The sequence below is a fragment of the Sorex fumeus genome, unplaced genomic scaffold, assembly GCF_029834395.1.
Source record: "Sorex fumeus unplaced genomic scaffold, SorFum_2.1 ptg000129l, whole genome shotgun sequence".
NCBI lineage: Eukaryota > Metazoa > Chordata > Mammalia > Eulipotyphla > Soricidae > Sorex > Sorex fumeus.
Window position 1 is genome coordinate 15,284,998 of NW_026606186.1, and position 20,124 is coordinate 15,305,121.

General features: G+C 41.0%; 1 protein-coding gene across 1 annotated transcript in view; it reads right to left on the reverse strand.

Annotated features, from left to right (window-relative positions):
• Positions 1 to 8,645: 8,645 nt before the first annotated feature.
• Positions 8,646 to 20,124, reverse strand: part of PAPPA (pappalysin 1) — a 263,826-nt gene continuing 252,347 nt past the window's right edge. Inside the window, exon 22 of the mRNA XM_056138647.1 lies at positions 8,646 to 9,652. Coding sequence (XP_055994622.1) covers positions 9,545 to 9,652 — 108 coding nt within the window. The 3' untranslated portion in view covers positions 8,646 to 9,544. The remainder of the gene's footprint in view (positions 9,653 to 20,124) is intronic.

The window sequence follows — 20,124 nt, forward strand, 5'->3', positions numbered from 1 at the left end:
TAAGGCGAACGCCCTACCCGCTGGTAGGGGATCTATTACGAAGACTGCAGTTATGGAAAGTGACCTCTGGCGGGGAAAACTTCATTTAGTACCAGTCAAGGGATAAAGTGGTGACTTGTTAAAGGGTACCAGGGTAGTACAAAAATGTTGATGTCTGTAATAAATTTGGCAAGAGCCACAAATCATGGTCAATGAGAGAGAGAGGGAGAGAGAGAGTGGTGGGAGGAAGAGGAAGAGAGAGAGTGAGGGAGTGAAGGAGAGAGAAGGAGAGAGAAATAGAAAGAGATAGAGATAGAAAGAGAGTAGCAGTAGTCTCTATGACTGGCCTGGTAAAACCCCAGAGAAATAAAACAGGCATGATGTTTACACTGCCACTGTCTTTTCCATTTGCATGATAGGCAGCTATAGGAAAGAAAACAAATGGAGATGGGGTTGATTTTCCCATGGCCACCTTTTTCTTTCCTTTGGAACCTGTGTGCATTAGAACAACCCTTCTCATTGCTCTCAAGTTGAACCTTTTCTTTTATTGAGTACTTTTTCTTCTACTTTTTTCTTTTCTTTTCTTTTCTTTTTTTTTCTTTTCTTTTCTTTTCCTGAGTACTTGAGTACTTGAGAATTGAGTACTTGAGTACTTGAGAATTCCATTGGCTCAAAGATACTTAAAATAATCACGAAGAGAGATCATCAGTATAAAGTAGTAACTTTTAATACCTAGAGTGTATAGAACCCAAAGAGATAGAGATTTGATATGTAGTTATTCATTATGAAAATCCACTTAAAGTTTGAGTCTTATACTCCCTTAACTGTAAAAGTACCAGGGATGATTTTCTTTGAGACAGGAAGTAGGTTCGTATCTCTTTTAATTCTTGCAAAACCACTACTCCACTCCTTCTTTTTTGCTACTCTGCCATATCAGCTAGAAAAGTACTGATTTCTACTTTCATTTCATATTTGTTGTCCCCTGAACTTGTGTGTGTAACTGAGATTTGTCATTTCATATAAATGAGCTTAGAAAATAGCTGATATTTCATCTTTTATCAGAATATCTAATTTTCGCCCATTTTTCCTCTGTAAATGCAAAACTTTTCTAAAAAATAAAATACATTAATAGGAAGTAAATTAAAAAGCAGCCAATTGGAGTGATAATGCCACAGGCAAACAGGCAAGACACTTGTCTTGCATGCAGCTTACCCACTTTTGAAACCCAAAACACTATAAGGCCCCCTAATCCCACCAAGAGCAATTCCTGAGCACAGAGTCAGAAGTAAACTCTGAACACAGCTGGTTGCGGCCCTAAAACAAGGCAGTCAACAGCAGCAGTAAGTTTCTTAGATTCACAGTGTGAGAGGCACTATAGACCATGTTATTTAGTACCATCATTTAACAGAACAGAACAAGGTCTCCATCATCCACTTCCTCTGTTTTCAAACAGCCCAACCAGCCTTCGCCATGTAGTATCCTCTGCCTTCCCACCTGTCCTCTGACACAAAAGTTGAAGAACCAGATAGATATGCCAAAGCCAGCTTATTCTGATAGAGTTCCATTCACGTATAATATTTCTTTCTCACATACACATACCTATGCACACACGTAGTACACACATGAACATCTTTAGTTAGACAAATTAAAATAGATTAAAAATATAAATAGATCAAAACATCTGTTTGAGGTGATAAATCATTTCTCATTTGATAAAGTAAACAACTGAAGCTCAAACTTTTGCATTAATGGAGGCAGGGCTGGGGCTTTTTAGGCAGAAAGGGAAAACAGTGTAACTGTCAGCACTGATTTCCAAGGGTGTTATCTTCACACTAGGACTTTGGGTTTTTTGTAGACAAAACCAGGGAGTACAAAGAGCCATGTTAACATCTCTCTCTCTCTCTCTCTCTCTCTCTCTCTCTCTCTCTCTCTCTCTCTCTCTCTCTCTCTCTCTCCCCTTCTCTCTCTCTCTCTCTCTCATCATCTTTCTTTTAGGGAAATATTTTCATATTTAAATTTTGATTCAGGGAGTTGAATTGTTGAATTGAACTGAATCAAACATTCTTCTCATTTATCTTTGGAGGTAGCTATCTGACAGAGTTTAGTGGTCTCTTATTTTACTTATTTATCTATTGAATCTATTTAGTTGCCTTCTTGTCTCAGTATTTTGCATTATAGAGTCCAGAAACTCTGCTTTGAGTACTTCTTGACTTCTCCACCCCTTCTCGTTCATGTAATTCAGGTTGATATCCTCAAACCATCTTTTTGTGCCAAATTCAGAATTTTAAAAACTATTTCAAGAATCAGCAGATAAATGTGTAGTTTGATCTGTCTTGTAGTGGTGCTTCCAGCCAATTGCTTTATGGACATTGCCAATAATTCCATGCCTGTAAAAATACTTGAATACCTTAATTGTCTTGCATTTTGTTTTTATTCTTTTAAAAATGTTGATAATAGATCATTGGTATGTTATTAATAGTTATCATAAACACTTGGTTTGATTCCTCCGTTCCTCTCGGAGAGCCCGGCAATCTACCAAGAGCATCCCACCCACATGGCAGAGTCTGGCAAGTTCCCTGTGATGTATTCAATATGCCAAAAACAGTAACAATGTCTTACAATGGAGACGTTACTGGTGCCCTCTTATGCAAATTGATGAACAACAGGAGGACAGTGCTACAGTGCTACATAAACACTTATCTCATAAACATCATCACAAGGAAATATAATGTGTATGGTATAGTTCTAGAGTTCTAGACACTTTGGATATTTAGCTTATTTAATTCTAGCAATAATTTTATAAGGTGGCAACTTTTATTTCCATTTCACACATGGAAAAATTAAATCTTAAGTCAATTCGATAACTTTCAAAAGATCACACTAGATTAAAAGTGGGATCCAATAGGCAGATAGAACAAACCAAAATTTAGGTCTAAGCTACAGGTTCATTTGATGAACTGAATGACTAAATGTTTCTTACTTTTGACAAAGGTGGGGGGCAAGAATGTATTGGAAATATTCTGAAGATATCATTTAAAAGGCTAAGTATAACTGGAAGCCAAATTCATTTGGCCCCTGGGAATTGAGTTTTCCCAAACATGCTCCCCGAAATTACCCATTTAAGGGTTGGTAGAGGGGCAAAGGGCACTTTCCTTGCATGTGCTGACCCAATTTAAATCCCTGGAATCCCATATGGTCCCTCAACCCTACCAGGACATATATGTAGAAGAGCCAGAAGTAAGCTCTGAGCACAGCCAGGTATGGACTGAAAACAAAAAAAGGAAGGAAGGAAGGAAGGAAGGGGAAAAATGAAAGAAGAAAGAAAGAAAGAAAGAAAGAGAGAAAGAAAGAAAGAAAGAAAGAAAGGAAGGAAGGAAGGAAGGAGAAGGAGGGAGGAAGAGGGAAAGGTAAGGAAGGGAAGGAAGGGAGGGGGAAGGAAGGAAGGAAGGAAGGAAGGAAGGAAGGAAGGAAGGAAGGAAGGAAGGAAGGGAGGGAGGGAGGGAGGGAGGAAGGAAAGAAGGAAGGAAAAGAGAAGGGAAGAGGAGGGAAGGGGAGGGGAGGGAATATGAGGGAAGGGGAGGGAAGGGAAGGGGAGAAGAGGGGAAGGAAGAGGGAAGGAGAAAAGAAAGGAGAAAGGAAACGAAGGAGGGAAGGAATAAAAAAAGGAGGAAGGAAGGGAGGGAGGGAAGGAGGAAAGAAGGAGAAAACAGCTTTTTTAGAACATGTACCCATCTTTTTATCAGCTTTTGTATGTGTGAAATAGAGATGATTTTTAGGAATTATTTATGTGGAGATATTATTGGATTGAACTTCATGATCCCACTGATGTTCTGATTCTAGAATCTATAATTCTTTTCCACACTGGTGTGCAATTGCAAGAGTTTTTTCAGTTCCGCAAGAGACAAAAAAAAACACCTCTACATAGTGAAGCATACAAGCTATTATATATTTTCATAATATAGAACTTTAAGGTATAATAATCAACAGTGGCAAAATATTTCTGTCTTTGACATTATTTTTTTTTTTGTGAGATCCAACCTGTAATTGAGACCAGAGAAAACAGTATGGGAAAACAAATCCACAAGAACAGGATAAAAATATCATGAACAGCAAAATATGTCTGAGTATTTAAAACCGTATAGAAAAAAATAAATTAGATGGACAATTGTGTAAATATAAATTAAAAAGATGACATTCTTAATAAATAAAGTTTACTATTTACATTTTTATATATTGCTGAAAGACTTAACTTAGATCCATAAAAACACATAAACAGGAAAAAAATCCAAAATAGGAGCAGCAAATTTATGCGCGTGAGGTACAGAAAAAAAGGATTGAAATTGTATTTTGGTTTTGGTGTCTATATTGTTTTCATTCTTTTTTTCTTTCTTTTATATAGTAGGCCATAAGGATTCTCATGAGGACAGATTTTTAAGCACTTCAATGAATAGTTCTTATTGTTTGGTAGTTTCCAGAAGGTGCCAAACAGATTTCAACATCATAATAATTCAAGGATACCCATAATAATTATTACAATAATAAAAAGGTATAATATGTTACATAAATATGGAAGAACAGTTTGTAATATGAATACATTTTCTCTAGACGAGATCACAGTTTTATTTTGTAAATATTACATTTAAGTATATATATACACACATATATGTACAACTATATATACATGTGCATATATATGTAAATTTATATTTATATAATATCTTTATATAGACATATATCTGTGGACAGGTTATTGATTATAGAGACCCAAGAAAGCAACTCATTAATTGTTCAAAATTCTCCTCACTGACTGCTGGTGTAGAGTTTAAGAAGCCCCTAGTTGTTTGTACTCAGAATGTCTTATTTTCTTTTAATGAAACACTTGATGTGGGCTTTTCAGCCTGAGAAGAAGAGATTCAGGATCTCCCTTCTTCTACAAAGAAGTTGGAAATTACCCAAAGTCTTAAAGAGACAACAGTAAACTGACTTTTACGCTGTATGAAGTGGTTGGCTTTTAATCTAATTAGGGAACTGGTAAATGCCAGAAAAAAAGAGGAAAGATCTAATTTACCTCAGAGTGAAACATTCCCAACTACAAACCTCTCTCTTAAGGTAAGTTATAATCTAGGAGCCCCAGACTGATTCCTTGAAGTTTCAAATGAATATTCCTTGCCTTTCTTAAATAGCAAATGGGCCCATGCATTCCTGAAAGTCATTCCTGAACCTACCCAGTCTCTGTTCTCACAGTTCACCATAGCCCACTGAAAACCTCAGTGCCTCACAATTTTCTTGCACTCCCGCTGTGAGGTAGGTAAGTAGAAGCATCCCCAAGTTGCAGCCGGAGAAACTGAGGCTAACTGGAGAGGCAGTATGATGACATGACATGTTTGAGCTATAGAGCAAATGGTTGCCTACGGCAAGAATTCCCCATTCTGACTCTAAGACCAAAGTTCTTCCCTTGGCTTGTAGACATTTCTCTTAAAATTTTCAAATGATTGGCATAAATTTGGCAACACTTGATTAAGTGAAAGGAATAGGCTTTTATTAACTTGCTACTTTATTTTTAATGTTTGCTGTTTGCTTGTTTTATTTCATTTTGTTTCTCAAAAGCCATGGAATTTACCTGTCTGTTCCTGTAGCAGCGTTGTAGAAAAGTGGACAGTGCAGTGTGATTCTAAGTGCAGTCTTTATAAAGCCCAGTGCTCTACCAGTAAATATAAACATTTTATCATGTGAAAAGCACAATACAGTATGTCCCCTTATTATTTGGTTGAACCAATTTCCAGCCCTCCCCATTCTCTACTACCACTGATTGCCACCAAACAAATAGAAAAAAATGTTCCCCGAACACAACTACAAACCCAGGGGAAGTTGCCATAGTTTCCAGACCTACCACAATTTACAGAAAATAACAAAGTTATAAAATCTCACTCCATCTCTCCTTCAAGGGAAATCTTTATGCTTTCTACCTACTCAGTTTGAGAAGAAATTATTTTCTCTAGGAAGCACAAAACAGTATTTTTTCTTTGTAACATGCATTTTTATTTTCTCTTCATCTCCTTGTCTTCTATTTATCTCTATCTGTACAGTTCTGTCATCTTCAGTATTTTTATTTTCCCACTTGAAGTAGCTCCAGAAAAAATAACGTTAAAACTGTTATGTTGAATTTATTAAAATTCCTTCTTTCCTTCCTTCCTCCTTCTTTCTAAACACAGGTAAGACCTATAACAAGTTGACAGTTACAACTAAGTTAAATCAAATCTGGATGGGAGGTAGCTGTCTCAAAGAATTATTTTCAATAAATAGCATCTAAGCATTGTGGGCCAAAGTGGGAATATGACCAAGAGAACTATGTAAGCTGTGACTCAACATGCTGAAGTCAGGATTAGCTAGCCTCCATCTCCAAAGCCATACTCCTTATGACCAATACTATTCTCTCTCTTCCCAAACACCTCAATTCAGCCACTAAAACAGACTGAAATTCCAAGGATTTTCTCTGCCCTTAAGAGGCGGTTGGCACAGAATCAAAGGGTAATGTAGATTCTCTAGGTAGGGAGTTATGGTTGTAGCTTGGAAAGGCTTCCTAAGAGAACTGTCCAACTCATCTTTACTTTTGTACAGCTAGTAGGCTAATAGTTGCTCATCCAGACCCTACAAGTGTTTAGAGTTCCTGAGCTTCTACTAAAAAATAGAGCTTCAGAGTTGCCTCCTGTGAGTATTTCATTACCATAAGTAGAAGATAACTGAAGGAATGAGACAATGTTTATTTCCAGAAAGAAAATAAAAGTAGGAGTCAGTGCACTTCACAAAAGGAGCTAATGTTCTTCCACTATGGTCTGAAAAGAGTCTAAGTACACCTTCCATGTGGGCAGGAAGCTGGACATCAATTAATCTCTCTTTCCTAAGATCCTTGAAAAAAAAATGAATTTGTGAGTCAACAGGTTATAATGATGGTACAGAGGACCCTGGGTGGATCTTTGTTCTAAAAAGCTCAACTCAATCTGAGTATCTAATGACCAAAGTCAACCTCCAGGAAACTTTGCTCATTTGGAGAGAACTGACACAGACAAGGTTGTTAATGAAGGAGGAAAGAATGTAGTCACTGATCTCAGGGAAATTGGAGTTCCATGATTCTTGCAAGCCAGCCACTAGTAATGTCATCTTTGGATATTCGAGGCTTTTTACAAAAAAGTAACTACTGGTGTAGTAAAACAACTAGGGGGCAACACCATTGCCTTTTTTAGTTTTTACCTTCTAAAAGCTAATCCCAAACAGACTGGTAACTCGGCTAGAGAAGGATAGGGCTGTCAGAGTTGCAAGAGTGGAGAGGGATACAGAATCAAATTGATTCTATTTTTTATTTTTATTGTTTTGGCTAAATATTCACTCTGGTAATTATAGAGAAATGCCTAAATATAAATGAGATGTTGGTGAATTTTTTTAAGAACATGTAAAGTATTTGAACCTGGCTTTGATAATGATGACAGCCTCCTCAATCTGGAACTCAGTCTCAGTCTGATAAAAGTGAGAAAAAAATAAAAACTAAGCTTGTGGGCACAAGTGCCAAGAGCACTTTGCTGTATTTCTTGATGTAACAGACCAGAGATAGGTAAAATATATATTTCCAAGGGTTGTTCATCAGGAGTTTTAATAATAAGATTTCTAAAGTATTTCTGGTCTTCATAGGAGAAAGAGTTCTGACAGACTAATAACTTGCTTTGGATGTAGGAATCAGGAGTCAACACTCTTGTCTGAGATGTTCATCATTTCTAGGTTAGATTTTCTTTTCTGTTGGTTTTCTTCATTAAATTGGGACAACTTGAATTAAAGTAATCTTATGCATCTTGTTTGAACACAGTTCCTTCCATCTTTCACTTTCTCAAGTCCAGGTGTCAAAAAATGTCTAACCAAATTATTCTCTTTGACTCGTTTGACCTTAATTTTATTCCCATATTAATTGAAAGGACAGGTATCTGGCTGAAAAGAGGCAAAGAGTACTCAAAAAGGTAGGGGTTTCCACATGTATTTTAGCCATTTCCTCTTAACATTTGGAGGCTGAACATGGGAGAGAGAGAAGGGCTGCTTCACCACTGGTATGGAAGTTAGTACCAGCCGTTGGAAGACTGTAGGGAAAGCATGATGAACATGCTGGGTTTGGGGGGGGAATGAGGCTCTGAACTCTGGCTTTCTTCAAATGGCCCTTTAAAATACAGGCTAAAATGATCACATCCAAGATGATTTTCTGTTCCAGAATGATAGCTACTGAGGGCAAGAGTAAAGTCCCCTCGGGACCAAAGCCTCCTCCAGCCTGCAGGGCTCAAAGGCTTACACAAGCATAACATTGCAAAATTCCCTACAATTTAAACCATCTCCAAGAGGGCTCCAACATCGTAGAAATTTAACACTGTTCCACTTGATTATAAAATCTAACACTGGCTTCGACATTCTGAATTCTCAATGAGGATTCCAGCATCTTAAATCCTTCCACTCTTTTCCATGATGAGAAGCCCACCCATAGGGAACTTAAGTTCTCACCATGATGGTCTACAAGAGTTTTTCTCTGGCAGAAGGGCTAAGAAGTGAGGAGCTATGGAAATAATGTGGGTCACTTTTAAGGCAGACTGTTCGGTTGTGTGTGTGTGTGTGTATGGAGAGAGGGGGGAGGAGGGGGTTCCTAACCTAGTCCTACCATCTTGGGGTATTCAATGTATAGGATAGAGCAGCAGGAAAAGTAGCAGCAAATGTGGTCCCAAGGCAAAATTTGGGGAATGGGTGGGTTCTGGAGGAATATTATGGCCTCAAGCCTCAAGCCTCAAGCAGAGGGCTGGTATAATACCTTGACATTGCAATCAGGCTGCTTCCAGCTTGGCCTCAAACCCTGGAGTTGGGGATGAAACCCCCTGATGGCAGCAGAATAACTGGGGGGGCTTCGCATACTTTGTGTTCTTGACTTTTTCAAGGGTCCTACTTCCCTAGAAGGGAGGCGATCAGAGACCATTTCACTTTCAGTCCCAAAGGACCGTATAATTACGCCCTGCATAACCCAAGCCTCAAGGTGTGAGTATCTTGGCATCTCAACACTTGGTCTTAGTTTCTGAAATTCTCTTTCTCCCAAGGACAGTGTTGGCTAGGAGCTGGGGAAAGGAAATATTGAGTTTGTTCCAGTCTCTCTCTGCTCAGTCTCCAAAACTGCCCTTACACAGATGCTTGTATGGGTGCATGCATGCATACTAACCACAGATGTGCACACCCCTAGATACAGAATATGTTTCTCACTGTGGTTGTGTGACAAATGGTTAGAATTTTAGGAGGCTCTGGGACTGCATGCTGTATCTGCAATCCAGATAAGACTTTGGGACAGGATTCCATTCCATCATTCAACATGGTGAGATTTGTTTCATGCGCCCCCGCTATGCGTCCTTCCTGGGTGAAATTAAAGGCAGACCGGTTGGGTGCTAAGGATCCCTGGTGTGGAGAGGCCATTCCATTGAGCAGCTGACGGTAAAATCAATACCAAAGGGATGCGGGTCCTGGTGTTGGGCATTCTTCTACAGCTCCTTGTACTTCCTTAGCCATGGCTGTACCCTCGTAGGTCTTTCCGGCTGTGTTCTTGGGCCTGGGGGTCCCGACAAGCACAATCACCTTGTAGGTCACAGGACATAGGGAAGGGGGTGACCTATGGAGGCAAAGAGAGGAAAGGTGAGCTGGGTGCTTAGGTGGAGCAGTACTTTCAGAGAGACTATACTCAACAGGGTCATATTTTTGTCTTGTGGGTGTGAAGCAACATATTTGAGTTCAAGTCAAGGCTTTGCTTCTTGTTAGTCCTAGAGCAGCTTTTATCAAGATAACTACAGCAATTTTTATAGCACCTTTCTTTTCCGGGCAGCATTTATTATGGGCCAAACATCATGCTAAACATTTTCTAAAAAGGAAAGTGCTACTGATTTCTTTGACAACTGTGTACACACAATCAGTACTAAAAAATTCTCTTTTGTATATATAAGGAAACAGATCCAGAAAGGTGCAATATACAACAAACGTATTCATATTAGGATAAGTGATCTCTTTCTGAGTCTCAGACTCCAATCCCTGAATTAGGAGAATAAGAATTACCTTACACTATGAATGGTCAGGATGGAAAAAAGATTATGGTTAAAGTTAGGTTCTACACCAGGTTAGGTCCTACACAAGGACTAGGTATCAGAACTGTAACATGGGCCAGCTAACTAATAAGACTGCTGTGTTGATAAAAATGCATACAAGATGTGAATGTATCTTTTAAGAAAACATAACTCTCTGCACATAATTGGTCACTGAGATTTGAGGTCACTGATGAGAGTACAAAAGCATAATGCAGCAAGCCAAGGGAACTTTCTAGGGGAGTCCTGAAATCCTAGTGGGAATATTCCACATACAAGTTTTGCACAAAATTTGACTGACGATTTCTGGAGTCTTGGATTTTAGCACCAGAAACATGCAAAGCTGTAGAACATTAAAAATTTGATATATCTTTAGAAAATATGGGAAAAGGGTAAGTAAAAATAAAAAACAAGTGGAAAAATGGGAGGGAGGGTAGAGATGAGAGGCCTGGAGCTGGTGCCTAGTCTGTCCCTTCACATGCTCTGTGACATCGGGCTGACTATCCTTTCAAGAGACTGACAGAAGGAACCCAGCAAAGCACATGTCTTCCCAGGAAGCAAAGACTCTGTCTTTCCAAAGAGCACAGTGCAATCCCTGCTTGAGCCCCAGCCCAGGCAAATGCAAGTGGATTTCACCTCATTGCATCATGACATTTGCATATAATTTTCCCCAGGGGATCCCCCATCTGCGCAGATAGATTTAATGACTTCATTCGTCTCCTGCCTGGGCAAGGTCTCCAAGTGCTCACAGAGTCTCAGAGAATATCTCTGTCTTTCAAGCTGTGGACTCATTCTTTATATCTAACACTGCTTCTCTCTGCCTCTGCAATCCCTTCTTCCCCCCCTTTGTCCCCTTCCCCTTCTCTCTCTTACCCTCTCTCATTATTTACTCTTATCCTCTCATTTTTCCTCCTCTCTTTCCTTCCCTTTCTGCCTTTTCACCAATCCTTTACTGTAATTGTGCAGCAACTTAAGATGTAGGAATAAACAGGGGTTTTAAGACAGTCCCACTTCTCTTTTAAAATGTGACCTTGAGCATGTGACTTACAATTTTTTTAAGCTTTAACTCATTAATTAAATGGAAATAATCAAAGCACATGCCTCCTGAGGTTGTGACAAGGGAGAAGTAAAATAACTGATTTAAAAAAAAATGAAAAAACCTGCTGAAAGTCGACTATAGACTGAACACGATTGCCACTCAATGCCTCTTTTGCAAACCACAGCACCCACAAGGAGAGAGAGAACAAAAGGGAATGCCCTGCCACAGAGGCAGGGTGGGATGGGGCCTGGTGGGGGGGGGAGGGATACTGGGATTAGTGGTGGTGGAGAATTGGCACTGGTGGAGGGATGGGTACTCGATCACTGTATAACTGAAACCCAAGCACAAAAATGTGTAAGTCTACAACTGTACCTCATGGTGTTTCACTAATAACAATTTTTAAAAAATGAAAAAAACAATAACACACTGTAACAGACATATTCAGCACTCAAGCATGTCTTTTAATCTGTCAGTCATCATCTATCATCTGTCAGTCAATCTGGTCTATAAGTTATCTATTTTCCGTTTATTGATTTATCTTTTCATTTACCTGCCTACCTATCTCTCTATTCCTTTACTAAGTGAGGAAGGAGCTGCAGATCTTATTTGTTTTTGCTTTCTTACGGTCTAAGTCACAGCATGAATGAAGGGCTATTAATGTTTTTAAAAATGTATTTAGTATTTTGGCCATACATGGTGGTGTTAGGGGTTATTCCTCACTCCGTACACAGTAATTACTCCTAGTAGTGCTGAGGAGTGTCAGGAACCTAACCCAAGTCAACTGTGTGCAAAGCAAGTCATACCTTCTCTCTGGCCCCTACTTTTTGCTTATAGCTAACACATTTCTTGCTTTTTTATTTCTCCCGTAACTTACTGAGGCTTGATGGTGTGGTAAGCATGCTCACAGGTTCTTCCATTCTCTGCTTGTCTTTCTCAGTTTTACAGTACTCTATCTCTCCTCTCTCTCTCTCTCTCTCTCTCTCTCTCTCTGTTCAGGACATTTGCTTTCCAGTTTCCGTGACTCCATGATTCCATGGAGGCTATGCCCTGAATCTAGAATGTTCTTCTGAAACTCTAACTCTTCACATCCAAGAAGAGTAAACCCAGCTGTGTTTGTTGACCCCTTGCTAGGACTTTGAGAGGTAGTCACGTGTTGTTCCACAGAGACACGGTGTGATTTATGGCAAGTTCTTGTAGCCTATTCCCCCTTATTTAAGTCTAGGGCACCATCCAGTCCTCACAGGACCCAATGGAGATACCATAAGTCAATGCTAACTACAAACCAGCCTGCAGGGCTGCTGGATTTCCTCCAGCCCCACTTCTTAATTTCTGTGAACTGACTGTTCTAATCTGCCGATGTTTACTCTGGTCACCAACTTCCTTTCTGGCCAATGACTGGGACGAGGAGGCTAATCCTATTCTCAGGTATTTCTAGGTCAGACCTGGAAGAGATGGGGGGAGGGCTATGTTTCTGCAGATTCATAGCTGTGAACACTGCCTCACATACCCACTAGCACTTCCTGGGGGTCTTCTTGTGCCAGATGATTTATAAAGAATAGCTCACAGAGTGTACACAATCTTATCAGGTGATCTCTATGAGCATCTGGGTGAGAAAACAAGAGGCTTTGAAATATTGCAAACAACCAACCTGCTTAGTTTAACTACTGGTCAAGAGATGCTAATGATATATTCTAATTACATTCTTTTTTTTTTTTCTTTCGGGGTCAAACTTGGTGAAGCACAGGGGTTACTCCTGGCTCTGCACTCAGGAATTACTCCTGGCAGTGCTTGGGGGACCATTGAACCTGGATCACTCATGTGCAAGGCAAACCCCCTACACACTGTACTATCACTCCAGCCCTCTAATTCCATTCTTGAACCAGAGTTTCAAGCCTGGGAGATGGCTCAAAGGACTGAAATGCATCTGCATGCAAAAATCCTGGGTTTGATACCCAGCACAGTACGGTCCTTTGAGCACCATCAAAAGCAAGGACCAAGCTGATTATAGGCCCTGAGCACTGTTGGCTATGACCCTCAAAGACAGCACAACAAAAACCAAATGAAATAAGTAGGGATATTTTCAGCAAGTGAAAATAAAGCAGAGGTGCCTTCATACTCAAGCCAGAATGACCGACAACTTGTCTTTTTCATAGACAATAAATAACCTTGAATTACCTTTTGATACATCTGTACTGACTCCATGTGCATTATCTCACTCTTCCCAGCAGCCCCAATAAAAACCAACTATTCAAACACACCCCAAGAGAGAAGCAAGATATACAAAGGTGAGTCACTAGGCAGGCAGGTAAGATGGAATCTGCACCCCTCTTACATGCACTCCTTGCTCCTTGTTACTGCTCCTCAGGAGGCAGGTGGAGCAGGAGACAAGATCCCCTATTCCAAGAGGAGCAAACTGAGGCATAGAAGGAAGAGTTACATTCTGTTTATTTCAGCCCAGAGCCTGACTCCCAGACCACTTGACTCCATAAACAGGCCCTCACCTCCTCAGATGACCTCCCAAGGATACCTATCACCCAAGGAACATCTGCCATGGTCATCAATCTATGCTTGGGATTCCCAGAGTCATGTGTTCAAGCTCTTCCTTATATGACTTGGCCACCCATTCAGGGATTCTGTTGAACCATCCATCACCCTCTCTTTTTTGTTTCCCTCTGGGCTGGAAAGGATGGTCAGGCAAAGAGGGTTTCCCTTGAAGTGTGCTGCCCATGTTAACATGTCTGTCCACCAATATGAGTGGCTCAGGAATGCAGCTGAGGCAACTTCAGAATAAGGTTCTGGCTGCTGGTGTTCTTTGAGGCTGGGAGACAGGAGGTGGATTCTGACTCAGACACAGTAGGGAGGCCATACAGTGAGAGCACACTGTGAGGGAAGCAAGAGGTGCCCTGAACTATTGCTGGACTTCTCATCCATGCAGGTGAGTGTGTGTGGGGGGGGGGGTAGGGTGGGGGGGGGAGTGAGACAGGGGAGAGAGGTGGTCCCAGGGCAAGCCACTGAACTGCTCTGAGTCTCAGGGTGGTCTTTGGAGTATGGCTAGATTTATGAGAATACATAGACTAGATTGTGATGTTCAGTACCAGGTCTCCCCTGGGAACTTTGTAGGTATTGTCTTGGTACAAGGCATGAATACTCAATGACTACTGAAGCTTGCTTAAATGCAGATGTGCAAGAGGAAAAGGGAGAAAATAGTGAATAGAGTATAAAATATTGCCCCAGAAGAGAAGAAGGCAGGATGCTTTGTCTAGGTAATGAATTAGTGAACTCTCCTTGGCAAGTGACTTCCCTTTTGAGACTCAATTTCTCTCTATATAAAGTGGAGGTTAAATAGTCCTATCACATAAACAAATTTGAAACCCAAGTAAAGCACTTAATAGAGTTCCTGGAATGGAATATCATCTTAGTAGCTACTTAGCTATTGTTGCTAAGGTAATTCTACTGACAAGGTTATGATGATGGTCACTTTGAGGGAGGATAGATGATTCCTTCTTAGGAGCAATCTAAAATGAGTTGTTTAAGTCAAACACTTGGAAAAGTTAACAGTGGGTCCTAAGTGGGAAAAATATTAACTCTTCCAAAACCAGAGAGTCAGCAGCAAGATAGTATTCTTATCGTCTGCTTTACACTTTACATTTAACTAACCTAATATGTTAAGTACAGCTATCTAGTCCTTCTGAAGAAGGTCTTTTATGATCTTCTAAGCTTATCCAAGGACTAAAATGATTTAATATTTCTACTGTCCTCTAGATCAAGTTTGAACCACCTGATCTGACTTCTAAAAGCTTTGCTCATTCCTCACAAGTTTCTGCTTCTTGTCCTGTGTTCTAGCATAGTAGGAAATTATAATGTCCCTTACCCTTCCCTTTTAATTTGAGTCTTTGCATAAACTATTCTGTCTGCCAGAAAAATCTTATTTTTCTCATTCTTAATTCTTTCATCCCCATCTTTGTCCTTCCCTTTCCTTTCTCCTGTCACCTGGGTCAGCCCTACTTCACCTTTCCTGTTTTATTTCTGTTACTACTTTCTCTTTGGAAACTTTATGAACCCTGTTATTATATGAAGGCTTGAGATGAGTCTTCAAGATTCAGCATGGCTGCAGCCAGAACCGTCTTGCTCCTGATCTAGTACAGTATCTATCTCATAGTATTAGAACTTGGAACTTGAATATAGCAGAGAACAAAATAGCTGCATGTTCTTAACCCTCCTGAACCTTTTTACTCTCAGCAGCAAGCCAGGGTTAGACATTGCCAGATAATAAATTAATCAATTAATTTGATATGATATGCCAAAGTGATGCATGTTATGAATGGAAGACAAAAGTAGATGGCAAAGCAAATGGGTGTGAGTGTTCCTGGGGTGATTTCTGGTGGGTGGTCAGGGTGGGGTTCATTTAAGTACATGGCATTTGGGCAAAGTCTTGGAGGAGATGAGGGAATGAGTCATGAGAATGAATGGAGAAGAATGTTTTCAGACAAAGAAACAGTCATTGACATTGGGTGTATGGTAGGAGGTTAGCTGGTTTGTGTAGTGCCAGCAAGGAAACTAAGGACTGGAACTAAATTAAGGGAGGGAAGCCATGTGCCATCTATGTGTAGTGGAGTAACAAGGGTCCTGGGGCAGGCTGAGCATATGGGATCTTGAAGGCCAGTCAGAGGACTACATTTTACTCTTTGTAAAAGAAAAAAGCATACAAAGGTTTTTCATAGAATTGTGATACCATCTGACTTATTTTCAGAGACCATGTGGTTGCTAAATTATGAATTACTGTTGTATAGCTTCAACTTCAAGATTCAGCACCTTTGTTTGTGGCCCTTTATCATGGCCATTTTTCTAGGAAAGAGACTTGTTCTCCTTAGGAATTAGCTTCCTATATCCTTTTAAAATCATCCAGCATAACACTAGCTATCACATTCTTTCCCAAGTAGTCACGTTTTTACTCAGATGAAGCAAATCAACATGGCAACCTCACTGACGTCATGAGTCAGAGTGTGTTCTGTGCTGAGACAACCTCTTTTTATTCTACCACTTCTAGATCTGATTAGCTTTCAAGTTCTCACTCAGTGACCCAGGACTTCACCCAGAAAGCCAGGTGAAGAATTGTAAGATAGAAATTTAATCCAAATATGAAGAGAGAAAAAATCATAATGAATCTGGCCAACCCAAGGTCACAGAGCTAAGTCTTAGAACTGAGATTACATCCCCAATTCCCTAGATATCTTTCAGATTCAGTCTCTGAGCAGTCAAATGAAACAGGACATAACCACAGTTCCAGGTCGGCACACCTTTGGAAGCCTTGGTATGTTGACTATGCCGGGCTGCTTCCTCTTCCTCTCTCTCACAGCACCCATACAGGCTTTCTTAGAAGGATTCCAGTGATAAGGAATATATATATATATATATATATATATATATATATATATGTGTGTGTGTGTGTGTGTGTGTGTGTGTGTATGTGAGATTTTCTGTCCCATGAAGAAAAGCTGTTAAAACAACCATTCTGGAAATATGCTCTCTAGTCAAGCTCCTCAAAGCTCCAATAGGAAAATAATCGATGGATGTGCTGAGAAGCTTAATCTGCCTGTCCTTCCTCAGTCTCACACTGTAGGCAGAGATTTGGGTAAGAAGTTGGTTAGACAGAATCTCCTTCACTGTCTTTCTGTTTTCTGCTAGTCAACTCCCTGTCACCCACACGGCAGATGTGGGCATATCTGCTGTCAGTATAGAAAGACAAGGGCATAAAGGATAAGGGGAGCACACAGACATCATTCTGGGCCAACTGACTAGAGGTACCAGCCCTAAGGTCCAGAAAGGTGAAAGAATATCAAGCAGGAGTTTGGAGAGGAAATGCTGAGGACTTAACTGCTTAAACCCAGCTATCTAGTTGAGGAGGACCATGAAGAAAGAAGCCCATAAGCTAAGGTAAGAGCAAGATGCAAGTTCGCAGGGGCAAGAAGTCGGGAATATAGCTCAGAGACAAAGACTGTGAAGCTGATGATCAATGAGTTGGTATCTCATCTCTACCATGTACTGTCAGTGTCCCCTAGGCCCTTCTGAGACTTGCTGCAGTGCTTATAGAGTGAGGATGAATGGGCAAAACCTGCACAGAGGCACCGTGCTTATTAAGAGAAATGAGACATGGAAATGCAGTGTACACCATTTCACAAAGAGTTATACTCTTGATAAACAGTAGCTAATATGATTGTAATGGAATCAGAAAATTCTTTATCCTACACCCAACTCTTGAACCAATGATTTTGTCTCTCTAAGCATCAATTCCCTGCCCTGGTGGTGGTCTGAGAGAGCTCAGGTATACAAAGATTCCCATCTAGAGCAAGGACACAGTAAATGCTCAGATAATGGGATTACTGTCATGAAGTAAACCTCCCCATCTATGAGTTCTTGAGTGTCAGACTCCATACTCACAGGCTGGGAACTTGCCATGATGCAGGACTGATTTCAAGGCAGAAGTGGAAACTGAACAGGGGTAGCAGATAAAAGATGAGAGGAAGGAAGGTAACTCCACTTCTCCTAAGAAGCTACCCATTTTGGAAGCAGTGAGCAGAAATCAAGGTGTTCTGTGCCAGAGAGAGAGTACAGCTGGTAGAGTGCTTGCCTTACATGTGGCTGACCTGGGTTTGATCTGTGGAAGCCCTTTGGGTTCTCTGGCCACAGCCAGGAGTAATTTCTGAGTGCAGAGCCAGGAGTAACCCCTGAGCATGACCACGTGTTGCCAAAGCCCCTCCCCCCTCCAAAAGAGGAAAGAAAATAAATGGAAGGAGAGGGGAAGGGGAGGGGAGGGGAAGGGGAAGGGGAAGGGGAAGAGGAAGGGGAAGGGGGAGGGGGAGGGGAAGGGGGAGGGGAGGGGGAGGGGAGGGGGAGGGGAGGGAAGGGGAGGGGAGGGGAGGGAAGGGGAGGGAAGGGAAGGGAAGGGAAGGGAAGGGAAGGGAAGGGAAGGGAAGGGAAGGGAAGGGAAGGGAAGGGAAGGGAAGGGAAGGGAAGAAGGGAAGGGAAGAAGGCAAGGGAGAAATAAAGAAACCAGGGTGTTCTTTGCAAATTCTGGCAGGGTTTCTGGGATGACTATAAAGGCTACACACCTCAGTTACCTTTACCCTGTCTTTGTTGCTGGAAAGTGTGGTTTCTTCTTTTCCAAGGAAATGGATCACAATCTGTGATCTGGGGTCATAATCTCTGGAGGCACTGAGGACCAGATAGGATTCTCTACCTGCTCCCCTGTCTAGAAATTCAACCATATGTCAGCCAAGGACCAGAGCATGTGAAGTAGATAGAACTGTGTTTAAATTTGGGACTTGGCAAGCATTTGCAGTTATGTGAAGTCAACCGAGTTCCATAAGAATTCATGTGTGCAACAAGATTTATGGTCACTGTTGGGACTAACACAAGGTTTCAAAAAGATGAGGATGGCCAGGGCTTTGGAGGAATGTCAGACCTATGTGGCAGTCTCTGTAGAGGTATTTTGTGTAACTATTCTCTTCACAGAGCATCTCTAAAAAGCATCCTGATGCAGGGGTTTTTGGTGTTTGCAAGAAAGAGAATAAAGGTTGGAGCCAGACTTTTAAAAGTGAAACTTTGAAACTTAAATGGTAGAAAGATGTGAGACCCCTTTCTTCTCCACAAGTCAGGCCTCTGGGACTCTGGAGCCGGAAGAAAACTCCCTGCCCCCCAATACCTATGAGCAGCTATTCACTTTGGCAAAGCTCTGTGCACATTTGTGACACCTTTCATCTCTCTGCTTTACCTCAAATTCACACACAGTTGGAACAACTCTCCATTCTCCATCTAATCGTCCTGTCCCAGGATAACCACTCACTCCTCAGGTCTGTGTCAATGCTTCCTTTCTTGAAGATACTGTCTCTGACCTTCACACTATTTTGCATAAGATTCTATGCAGATCAGTCCTGCCCTCAGTGATCCTCCCACACAGGGAATGGAATGCAGAACTTTGTCTAGCTCATGTCTGCTTCACCAACAGATTATGAGCTCCAGTAGAGCAGCAATGTGAATGTCTGTATGCTGCCACCAGTACACAGCCTGGTCCTGGGCTGACTCTAGAAAGGTGCTCTGTGAATATGCACCCTTTCCCAGGAAATGCATGCCACCACTTACAAACCGCAACCTTGACTGGCAGCATGATACAAGATGTCAAAGTGAAAGAAGGGAAGTATTTAATAGAGAGTCTAAATGACACTATGTGTATAGGTGGAAAGAAAAAGGAGGGAAATGACTCTGAGATCCAAGCAAAAAAATTGACCTGGGATCCCTGCAGGGATCTAACCTTGAGGAGCCTGCAAAGACTGACTTTGGGGACCCTCAAGAGAACTGACCTTGGGCATCCTGCCTAAAGAACTGGTGCTCTTCTCAGGACCCTGTAATCTGTCCCTGAACCCAGGACAGACATTGAAAAAGTTGGTCTTTTTTGCATGGATGTATGTGTACAATACAAAAACATATACACCTCCATGTACGTATGAGTAAATGCAAGTGATGAAGACAAAAGGTATAAGCATTTTAAGGTCAAGCGGCTGCAGTAATTTGCAGTCATCATCTAAAAGTCAGCTTCAAGATTTTGTTTCCTACCATAAACTCAATAGAAAACTCAATCTACTCAAGGAAGTTTCCCAATAAAAATTAATCAGTTTGGGGGCTGGAGTGATAGCATAGCCTTGCACATGGCCAACCTGTGCTCAATTCCCAGCATTCCATATGGTCCCCCAAGCACCACCAGGAGTAATTCCTGAGTTCAGAGCCAGGAGTAACCCCTGAGCATCACTGGGTGTGACCCAAAAAGCAAAAAAAAAAAATCAGTTTTATTGTTTTCTATGTTAGCATATTAATTATAATTGGTAGAAAATATGTCTCAATGCCCAATGTAGTCAATGATTAGCATGTCATATTTTATGTAAGCTTCTATTTAAAGCACAAACTTCTCTGTCTATT